Source organism: Thunnus thynnus, chromosome 15 (genome assembly GCF_963924715.1).
Source record: "Thunnus thynnus chromosome 15, fThuThy2.1, whole genome shotgun sequence".
NCBI classification, from domain to species: domain Eukaryota; kingdom Metazoa; phylum Chordata; class Actinopteri; order Scombriformes; family Scombridae; genus Thunnus; species Thunnus thynnus.
This window is the reverse complement of record NC_089531.1, coordinates 8,537,783-8,549,223: the sequence shown is the minus strand read 5'-3', so window position 1 is coordinate 8,549,223 and position 11,441 is coordinate 8,537,783. Positions and strand designations below refer to the sequence as shown.

At 39.2% G+C, this 11,441-nt stretch overlaps 1 protein-coding gene across 2 annotated transcripts; it reads right to left on the bottom strand.

The window, feature by feature from the left end:
• Nucleotides 1–10,647, bottom strand: LOC137198432 (probable C-mannosyltransferase DPY19L4). Of its 2 annotated transcripts, none has more exons than XM_067612282.1 (19): nucleotides 10,284–10,647; nucleotides 9,969–10,127; nucleotides 8,317–8,441; nucleotides 8,135–8,225; nucleotides 7,867–7,988; nucleotides 6,726–6,871; nucleotides 6,329–6,452; nucleotides 6,099–6,233; nucleotides 5,752–5,883; nucleotides 5,378–5,479; nucleotides 5,206–5,279; nucleotides 4,844–5,002; nucleotides 4,611–4,730; nucleotides 4,373–4,493; nucleotides 3,990–4,046; nucleotides 3,816–3,898; nucleotides 3,521–3,653; nucleotides 3,061–3,219; nucleotides 1–2,619 (listed from the first exon to the last, which is right to left on the bottom strand). In XM_067612282.1, the coding sequence occupies exons 1-19, from the start codon at nucleotides 10,366–10,368 to the stop codon at nucleotides 2,455–2,457; spliced, it is 2,292 nt and encodes a 763-aa protein (XP_067468383.1). In that variant the 5' UTR covers nucleotides 10,369–10,647; the 3' UTR covers nucleotides 1–2,454. The 2 variants fall into 2 exon arrangements, with proteins under 2 accessions (XP_067468383.1, XP_067468384.1); XM_067612283.1 differs by having other exon boundaries at nucleotides 9,969–10,124.
• Nucleotides 10,648–11,441: the final 794 nt, after the last annotated feature.

Here is an 11,441-nt window from a genome sequence, read left to right as displayed (position 1 = left end):
TAAACTGTAAGATATGAAGTTGTATTTTTGTTTCTCTGCAACTCTTTCACATTTATCAAGACGACATGAGTCAAATGAAATGTTTTATGACATGAAAAAGACATTTAAATCAGCACAAACCGGGACAAAAATCACAATGTGGCAACATATGGACAGTTTTGTATTTATCAACTCAAACACACTGTTAACTTCCATCAGAAATTCAATAAAACCTAAGATTCACTACATGGCCTTTTGCAGCGGGACAGTTATCGATAAGACTTGCATGATAGCACCAGGAGGAATTCACCACCGAAAACACTTCAGGTAACAAAACACGGGGAGTGTGAAACGATCAGTCTTAGACACAGCTGAAGAGGTGATCGATACAGAGATGGCAGCAGCAGCAGCAGCGACGGCGCATCCTTCAGACAAAACCTGCCGGTTCCCTCCTCCTCTCAACGTAAGGCATCGAGATGAAGAAAAAGAAAAAGTCACCAAGGCAAAGCAACAGAGATAAGTTCAGAACAAGCCTCAACTACCCTTTTAAGGCTGAAAGTTCACAGATGTTTGTTTCTATCGTTCTGGGTAGTCGGATCAACATGTCGGTCACCAGTGTGATACAATGTGTGATGTACAGAGCTGCTCTATATCAAAGACAACAAATGTCAAAAGCAGAGCACGTTAATCTTCTGTTCGTGGTGAGCGAAGCAACTCATATCTGATATCGAAACTTCTCTTTCTTCTAACAAATATACTCACTGGCTGGCAGCAGATATAATATATATGAACTCTTAAAGGACGGGTTCATAATATTTCCCAAGTCTGTCCTAAAACAACAGTCAGGTGTCCGAACAAACCAGGACATGTTTTTCTTGTTGTAATCATTCCTCCTGTTCATACTATTAGAAGATCCCTTCATAATGCATTTATAATGTAAGTGACAAGGGTCAAAATACACCTAATGTGCAAATATTAATTTGAAGGTTTGTATGAAGCTTCAGTCATCAAATCAAGTCAATATCTTTCAATGTTTTAGTCTTTTTAGTGCCATATTTCCTCTTTTTATTACGAGCCTTTCACTGCAGCTCAACAGGAAAACACTGTCCGTAAAGACACAAAGGGGGAATTTTATGCTAAAAAAGACTAACTGTGGACGATGTCACCTTTATTTGACTAGCTGAAGCCTCATATTATCTTCAGATAAACTTTTAAATACATTTTCGCGTGCTGTGTCTCCCATCACTTTAAGTGTATTTGGAAGGGATGTTCTAATGCAGGAACGATTACAGCAAGCAAACCCCATCTCAATGTTAATTTGAGCATCTGACTGTTGTTTTAAGACAGACTTGAGAAACCTGAAACTCTTCTTAAACTCCGCAGGGTGTCGTCTGATCACCCTTACTTGCCCACTTCCCTTTAGCAGACTGACATCACACCACAGAGGGAGACACTCTCCCCCATCAAAGCTAAGCATAAAAGCAGCCGACATGTAAAGTATACGACACACACATACATACATAAATATGCCCTGCATAAAGTATTTCTGTCAGGAAACAAGAGCACAAAGTGTCAGAGCGAGAGCAGCTATGCTTGCCAGTATTTAAATTTAAGTCTTGATTATCATATTATCTTTAGATTGTTATGATCAGAATACGATCTAATCTTCTTGATATAAACTACAGTGTTGTGGTAGATGCTCATTGATTTAAGATTATAGTTACAAGACTAAATCATGTCTCCAAATATCGAACTATTTTCTCCTGATCAAGACATCATTATTACATTATTTCAGGATAACAAATGGCGGTAATACTAATATTATGTGTAAGACCACTACTTAGTTTATCCTCTTGTATTTTTGCTATGTTTGATCTCTTTAAGCCAACAACAATGACTCCGTGATTAAACTGGATAGACCATGATTATCCCAAGATAAAGAGACATTTAAGTTAGGATCAGAAGACAATTATGTCAAGACATCATCATTATAACTAAATCATTATCATAATGAGATAATATGAGCCCTATTTGTTGTCTCAAGATGATGATACAAGTTGTCATCAAAAGATCATGAGTCTAAAACGGCTGCTCTGTACAAAGCAGACCAACATATTAACCTCCCCCTTCATTAAATGCATCACAGTAACAGTAACGCATGGCTTATAAAACTACAGTACAGTACATTACGGTAATAATTAATATGGCATATTTCAACTGCAACAGGGTCCGTTTCTGTTGATTTCAAACGATGTGCTCAGTAGATCCCTGTTGGTTCAAATTAGCAGTTTCACCGTCCACACCGCAGCGTTTCAGATGACAGAGCAAACAGTGATTTGACATTTTTCTGAGCACACACACACATAAACACACAAACACACATGTTGTAGTGCTTTGTGTTACACCGTGGATATGACGTGGAGGAGAGACGGGTTCAAGTCAAGTCTCAGCAGCGGGGAGGCGGGGAAGCTGCTGTCAGTACTGAAAGGAGATGACGGAGTTCACTTTGTAGACGTGATACGAGCGGTTCCAGAAAACTCTGGTGAAATAGTTCGTGTAGGGCGAGTAGTTCATCTTTATCTCGTGGCAGAATCTCCCATGCTTCGAGAAGGAGTAGATCTCTCCTTTGTCATAAACTACCTGAATGGGACGAGAGCACACAGATCATGAATTAATATCTCATCTCGTTATCGACACCATGTTTTCAAGAGCGAGGCCTCTTTGGAAAGTTAAGATACGTTGACCTTATTTATATGAAGTCCCTTCATTGTAATTACCTTTCTTTTTAAATAAGAGCAGCATTTGCATGTCTGTCTATTCAATATCTACTTACAGTATGTTCAGTGCTGTATGGTAGTGGTGTGTTGCATGTAATAATAAACTGAAAAGAATGAGCACATTCTTCTCTGTATAAAAACCTACCAGCTCTGGTGATTTTTATGTATTATATAAAGACTGCATGGTCGCCAGATAACGAATTCTGTTCTTCTAAGAACCTTTCTGAAGATTTTCGAGTTTTTATTCATTGAATTCTTATCAAAAGCTCTGCGTTTCTCTTGCGGTAGAAGAAGAGCGACTCACGTGTCCATTGGAGATGTCGAGCAGGTCTTTGATCTTGCAGCCCTTATTGTGACTGAGCTCGTTACAAATCGACTCTTCGACAATCACATAGTTTGTCTTCTGAGAGGTCAGAATCTTATAGATGTCCTCCGCAGATCTCATCGCATACACCTGGTAAGTCTACAAGAGGAGGAAAAAAAAAAGAAGTGGTTATTAAAAAAGTGCTACTAACTAATTAATGGTAACACATGTTGAAAATATATGATTTATCATTACTTCAAGCAACAACATAACATGAATTATTTATAACTATAATACATTATCTAACATCAGTAATTGGTTCAACAAACACCTCTTTATATCCTGAGGATTTATATAATCTAGTCTTTTTAAAAACCAAGTCGTGTTTTCAATTATTTTCTAAGTGTCTCCTGTTTTTCCTCCTAATGATAAATGTCTCTCAGCTGTTTAAGACACTCACATCTTCAGTCCTCCTCAGCAGGTTGATGTCCGAGTAAAGCGGTAAACTGGTCACCGCCGAACCTGAACACAACTTGACTGTCCCCAGTAGCTGAGGGCTGCCTGCGAACACAGCTGCTGCCGGAGCCTGCGTCCTGGAAGAGAGAGGAGAGAAGACATTTGATACCACAACAAAGACTTAACAGATATCTTTGGAAATACAGTTATGACAATGCAAGCAAACTCATCTAACAATCTAAAAAAATAATCCTGGAGAAAAAAAGTATATCTTACATCTGAAGAATGAGATGACTCACCTGATCCAGCTGACCAGCTCTACTGTATCTGGGTCGTAGAACTCCTGCAGATCAGACAACTCCGCTAAGACTCGAGGGCAGTACTGCAAGACGGAAGAGAGCAGATGTAATGTGGCTTTAAATATCTCAAATAAAAGAGCTTTGTGAAATTTAAAAAAAGCCGAAAAATCTCACCTCTCTCCACAAACTGAAACCGATGATGGTGGGAACGGCTGTGCTCAGGATCAGAGACTGAAGAGTAAAAGAGAAACAAAAGAACAAAAACACAGTATGAACCAGAACCTGGATGATTCCTCATTTGTTCAGATTATTCTGCTATTTTGAGTTACAGTAATGATGATATGAGTCACTTCTATTTTTTATAAACTTAGTGAATTAGGTTACTGTGTTATGGTGATGTATAACATAAGTAACATAAGGTTAGTAAATAGCAAAAATAACATGACATATTTGACTATTTGAGAGTGAATTGAACATCAAAACGTTGTTGTTTTTATTGTCAATATGTTTTAATAGATCATGTCTGCTGTTAAGACTGAATATCAGTGGACACTCACCAGTACAACAGGGTGTATGGACCTCAGTTTGAGCCACTTGAACACAGTCATCCAGATGTCTGGAGAACAAACACCGAACGCTGTAAACATGCAGACGTACGGGGTCCATAAGTATTTCATCCTGCAGGAGGAAAGAACACAGTCAGTCTCCAGCTGTGCCAGAATCAAAGCTTCATCAACTACAGACGTATTTTAAAAATCTAAATTCTGAAAACACATTTTCCACTAACAAACGTACCCATCAAACAGCAAAGCCAGGCCTCCAAAAAGCAGCGTGTGAAAAACATGATAGATGACCTCTGGCTGCTCTCCTATTCGTCCGTCTTCTAGTTTGAGGTTGGTTTTCATCGGCTGGCCGCTGTAAGGAAGTGAAAACCACGATGAATGTGTCTTTACTCACCACAAGACCCTTAATCAGCCTTTTGATCGCCAGCTCAAAGAGTAATGTCATTAACACCACAAGCCTCTGACCTGAGTCTTCTGTAAATGGTCTGCAGGGTGGACAGCAGGCAGACAGACAGCACCAGGAGGTAGAAGGGAAGGACTGAGGCCTGCGTGAGTCGCAGAAATAAGTCCTGACCGGGTGTCTGGAAACTCTCTTGGCACAGCAGGAAGTTGGTAACAAAGTCACTAATGTAGAATGAAAGAAAATATTGCTATTAGATTACTTTAGATTAGATTATAGAGACAGAAAATAGCATATTCACTGATATGGCTACTGTTCAAAACCACAGAGGATACGACATGCTGCCAAAGTTCTGCCTGCATGTATGTACATGAGACACATGTCCATAATTTGAGTCTAAATTCTTAATGCAGTGTCTGTCACTCACGTTGTTGTGTTGAGCCCAAATTTTACTTCAAGGAACTTCAATATGAAGTCACTTTCACTTACAGGTATAAGTTTCTGTAAATGGAAAAAACAAAGATTATTATCCAATAATGTAATATAACTATATAATAACTGCCACTGAATGCTTTTAACCCATTTTCTTGTAGCTTTACCTTGACTAAATAACTGAAGGTGATCCCTGTGGTGAAGACGAGGTGGAAATGTAGGAAAAGCTTCATTATTCTGGCCACCAGAGGTCCCTTCTTCATCTTTTGCTGGAATAGAAACAGAAAACAGCACTGAGATGGTGTTCCTCTGATTCAGACCCTATAAAATTGGAGGTATTATATATTTAAATGATATGATAGAGAGAATTCTATCATTATAACTTGATAAATTAGGCGAAGAAAGTTTCTGCTCATCAAATAATCAATTTACTGACTTCTCATTCCAGCACTAACATTCAACCAGCTGAGATTCAATGCAAGTAAAAACAAGTAATATGTCATTTGACTGAACTCTGACGTGAGGGAGCAGCTAACTCTACCTGGAAGTACCTCGCTAGCACTGAGCCAATCAGCAGGCTGAGCAGAGGCGAGCTGAGCAGGGTCGGGTTCTGAAACTGAAACAAGTAGGCCAGGAACAAGGAGCTGAGGTACACTTTGTGAATGTCAGCCATCTGTCCAAACAAGAGAAAGACACACAGAAAGAGAAGAGAAACAGTCATATATTTACTGTACAAACAGGTGTTTATACCTGCTAAATACTGGTAATACACGTCTGTTCTTGAATATTCTAAGCTCATTATAATTAAAAAGATAATAGAATTTAACTCTTTATACATATCTTACATTTATTAACAACTTTCCAACTACCACACAGGATTGAGGTTACCTTACGTGGCGGCACCAGGTCAAAAGAGTCAAGCAGGAAAAGACAGAGGCCTTGGATGAAGAGCACATAGTGGCTGTGTTCCCAGACCAGGAGGAAGGTGAAGGTGGTGGCACTCATGGTGAGATAGCAAAACATCTACAGAGAAGTCAAGTTTCAGCATGTGTAAATACAGTGTTACATATAGCTTTTATTAAGGATAATTACAAAAATAATTATCATGAGAGGCTCACCTCGGTGGCAGAGCTGATGTTGTTACTCAGGAATCCAGTCAAAGCTGCTACCTGACAAGAAAAGTACGGCAGAGCCCAGTTGTCTCGCAGAGGGATGGCATGATCCACTTTGGTTGTATCTGGTCTGAGGGAGAAATAAGCCACAGCAGAATTATAAAGTAGAGAACTTGAGATTCAAAACAGGAGGCATTTTTAAGCTTCACCACCCAGACTCCTCTTTGTCTTAACAGTAGCACAAGTATGATTAAGTTCACAAGCAAGACTTGAAGCGGTCATAAAAAGAAAGTAGCTTCACCATATTGATCCACTTTGATGAAAGGAAGAAACATGATGAGGCACAAACACACTTAACACGTTAATGTATGAGGTGTGAACAGTGTGACAAAACTCCTCTCACCTGTTGATAACATACCAGGCCACAGCCAACATGCCAGCCACCCAAGTGCCACTCATCACCCAGCTACACACAAAGAGGGCCGTGACGTAGACCGCCTGGAGGCCGAAAACCGCTCCAATATAGAAATAGATTGGCTCCACAAAATCCTGAAGGCAGAGGGAGAGAAATATCAGCTGAGACCAATTATGTGCGAGTAAAAACATCAAAAAGCTAGTATACTTTTATCTTTTTATGCCTGTATACTAATAATGTCAAACTTCTACAGTGTTCTCAGTTTTAGGTCATCCTGCTGCCCTGAGACTAATTAATTGTTCTGCCAGAACAATTAATTAGTCTGTGTTGTTGTGGATGTGATTGATGCTGGCTACAGGAGTATGATGTCCTCGCCAGTTTTTCTCTTTTTTTTGTCATATTGAACAAATACAAACCAGCAAGAGCATCTGTAGTTATTTCACACGCTAAACAACTACAAAGCAGATTGTATTTGTGCTCCTTAAATGAAAAGTTGAACAAATCTTTTTTGATAGCAGCAACAATTATCACCTTTTTCTTTATGCTCATAAGAAAAGCAAACTTAAAACATGCAAACTTCACTGGCTATTGCAGTACTTTGTCAGAGTACATTACAATACAATCCAGCTTAAGTTCAATGGTCATGGAGCGTCTCAGTAGCTGAACGGTTACTGTGCATGCCACATAACTGCTATGTCCCTAGTTCGAGTCCGGCAAGGGACCCTTATTGCATGTCATACCCATCTCTCTCCCCTCATTTCCTGTCAGCCTCTTTGCCAATAACTGTCCAATAAAGGCAAGAAGTCTGTCTCAAAAGTATTCATTGCTTTGCTATGCAACAAAACATCCTTCTGGCAATGGAGGAGACTCAGTCTGCAAAAGCCTGGGTCCAGTGTTTATTTGCTTGGTGACAAGGTATTGTAGTGATTTAGTACCATAGTGTGTTGTGAAAAATACACATACATCTGCCATCATACAAAAAGTTTTACCATCTAGTAAAAGACACATATTATTGTAGCATGGTCACAACTAGACACATTTAGGAGAAACTGTTAAGAGTAAAGACAATGTTCTTGTAGCATTTTATAAAACTGAACTCAACAAACACAAACAGTGTGAGCCATCTGACCTGGCTGTCTGTGACTCTGTATATGAAGCTTGTAATGAGCTCTGGATACAGAGACAGACGCTCCACCGCGTTGATGGTCTGACCTGAAACAGTCTTGTTATCTATCGTCAGCTCATAAAAGCCTGAAAAACAGAAACCACATAGGAACCATTTAGTAGAGTACAACACAAGAGAGTGATTTTCAAAGTGATTAAATCGAAATGTTGTCAGTTTTGATGTTATATTCAGTTAGATATTTATTAAAGAGAAGTAAAAATAATACCCGTACCTCTTTCAAAAGATGATGCCGTCAGCATGTGCTTGTAGTAGTAATAATAGAGCCCGCTGCCTCCTTGGAAGGTGATTTCACGCTCCAGATCCTGAGACACAACATGTAAAGTGCTTGAAGTGGAAAACGGCATTGATCCAGTGAGTTGATCCAACCAAAACACCTATATAAGAGTCACCCACCTGTCTAGTTGAAAACCAGTACTTCCTGTCATGATAGGCAGAGAGATAACCAGCATAAAGCATGCCACAAGCCACTGCTGCCAGACATCCAAAGAACACCCTCACCAGACGCTGCAGAAACCCAGCTGAGGAGCAGAAGCATGACAGTTAACGTCACACACACACATAACAGCATCACTTGTAAGACATTAATGGTAATAAGTGTGTTACTGTTAAACACTTTTAGACAGGAGAAATTTGTCTCTCTCTCTTTTTAAAGTTGAATTCACTCCATATTATTGTTGAGTTTCAGGCTGCAACTAATGATTATTCTCATAATCGATGAATCTGTTGATCATTTCTCAATTAATCAATTAGTTTTTTGGTGAAGAAGAAAATGAATGGCGAAAAATGTCAATCACTGTTTCCCAAAGCCCAAGGTGACGCCTTCAAATGTGTTTTGTCCACAATCCGAAGATATTCAGTTTACTGTCATAGTAAACTAAAGAAAGCAGAAAATATTCACATTTGAGAAGCTGGAACCAGAGAATGTAGACTTTTTTTTTCTTAACAAATACCTCAAACAATTAATTGATTATCAAAATAGTTAACAAAAATCAAGATATACATCACTAAATATGTTTAAGTATTCCAATTTGTCTATTTGTTCATCACTGTGAATCTCAAAACTGAAAGTCAAACCAGAGCTGACATGTTGAATTTGGGCAACTAAATTGTGCATAACAAATAATAACATGGAAAAATCCTTAACATATAGCTGACACTAAAATGGAATATATACAGTACTGTGCAAACATTTTAGGTATTTTAGATTCTTATCCATCATGCAACACCATCAGGGAGGCGTCTGATCGGTCCCAAATTTATTCTGCAGCATGACAACGACCCCAAATGTCCAGCCAGAATCATAAAAAAAAACTATCTTCAGCACCAAAAAGAACGATGAGTCCTGCAACAGATGGTCTGGCCCCCACAGGGTCCTGATCTCAACATCATGGAGTCAGTCTGGCATTACATGAAGACACAGAAGCAGCTGAGACTCCGAAGTCCACAGAAGAACTGTGGCAACTTCTCCAAGATGCAGGAACAACCGACCTGCCAAGTAGGTGTTAGTGCCTAAAACTTCTGCAGAGTACTGTATATTATTATATTGTCTAGGTTTGAACCAGTGCAGCAGTACACCAGCAAATAAACCAGCGACAACAACGAGCCCAGAAACACACAGTACATCACAGGTAGCTGACATTTTCTGGACCAAACAACTAGAAAATAATCGGCAGATTCTTCGATAGTGAAAATAATCGTAAGTTGCAGCCTTCATTGTATTAGCTGCTGTTAGAGAACTTCCTGCCCACATATACAGACATGTTTGTGTTGAACTCATGATACAGGAATATGTTTTAAAAGACCAATAAAAATATTTTTTATACACGTTTTTTATAGGAGTTTTGACATAAAGGCAAATCTTCACATATGACATGTACATGTATTATTTGGTTTATTTTACATGATCATTTTGATTCTGTTGCTTATTTGACAGTCAAGGTGACACAGTCCTACAAAAGTCTTACAGTATGTTGCTGTACAGGGTTGACATTGGGCAGTGCTGAAAGTATACAATACTACACATAATATATAGGACATCAACTTACATGTGGACGAGCTCTTGGATCTTTTGACAGATGGCTCGTTTTTGTTCGACCCTTCCTCTTTATGTTGAGGTTCCCCCTCTTTTCCACCTTCATCTTTCAGCTGCTTATCATCTGCCTCACCTCTGGCCACATTCCCCTCATCCTCCGTGTTCACACCTGCTCAACAGACAAACCCACCTGGATTAGCAGCTGCATCAGACGCTTTCTCAAGACCTAACATTTCTTTGGGAAAAAAAAGTTTACACTGGACGTTTCTGCACAGGAAAGCTAACCGCATTACTCCAGTTAGCAAACAGCTAACTTAGCTAAACTTACGTGTGGTCTGCAGCTCATCTGGTTGCTCATTCTCCTCTTTATCTCCCTCCAAAGTTTCTGTCTTCCGACATCTTAACTCGGTCATGACGAGATCAAATTAATCCAAAAGTGTGATGTGATGAGACAGCAGCATGCTAGCTGACGAGCAGTTAGCTAACCCAAAGCTGCTTTAAGTCAACACACTGCGAGTTAAACCGGGCAGGTGACAAGTTTAGCTACTTCTCTTCTCTGAAGTAGGTATTAATCTTGTATACAGTGTTCAGTGTGATGTTCACAGTGCTGGAAGTCTGAACTCGGCACCGCTGCTCAGCTGTGACGGTAACGGTCCTGTGTCGAACTGCTTCCCCGCAGATGTCTCCTTTAGCCCCGCCCACCCAGAGAACAGCGGGGGCGGGGCTAAAAGGCTCGCGCCTGGGATGCTGCTGCGCTCGTGCCCTTTTTTTTTTTTTTGAAAATGCTTTATTGAACACACATTTACAAACATCAACATTTATAATGGGAGTCTATGGGAGAAATGACCTTTGTCATTTTAAGACTCAACTGCTCGGACGTCCCTTATCCTACAGACTCCATTCAAACTTTAAAACGTTCACAAGGCTTTGAATTTCCAAAGTTGTATTCTGTGTTGTGATACCTTTTTTACTTTTGGAGAAATTTAACTGTCAGATATACAAATGGTGTTAAATTTCTTATACATCTTATTCTTGTGGTCATGTCTTAAATTGTTGGAAATGGAAAAGATCCTGTATTTTAACTAGTATTCAACCACTTAATCGATTCATCTATTGATCATCAACACAAAATCAATTGATCTGCTGCTTTTCAGGATTATAGCAGTGTAAAATTAACATCTTTTGGCTTTTGACTGTCAGACAAGAAAATAATTAGAAGAAATCATCAAATGTGGCTCTGAGATCTTAATCATAAATCAATTAATCAAAAAACAAACAAAAAAAACATATTTTGAACTAATTTTAAGGGCATAGAGGAACTCAGTATTGCACTTCCATAAATAAAGGGAACTTGCAAGAGACAAAACAGTCAAAATCAAAACAACACAGCCTAAAATATTTATATCAATAGTCATGACCAAAAACAATGGATCCAAATTTCCCAAAATGTAACCAAAAGCATCTTTTGTAAGACCTTCTCTGCCCT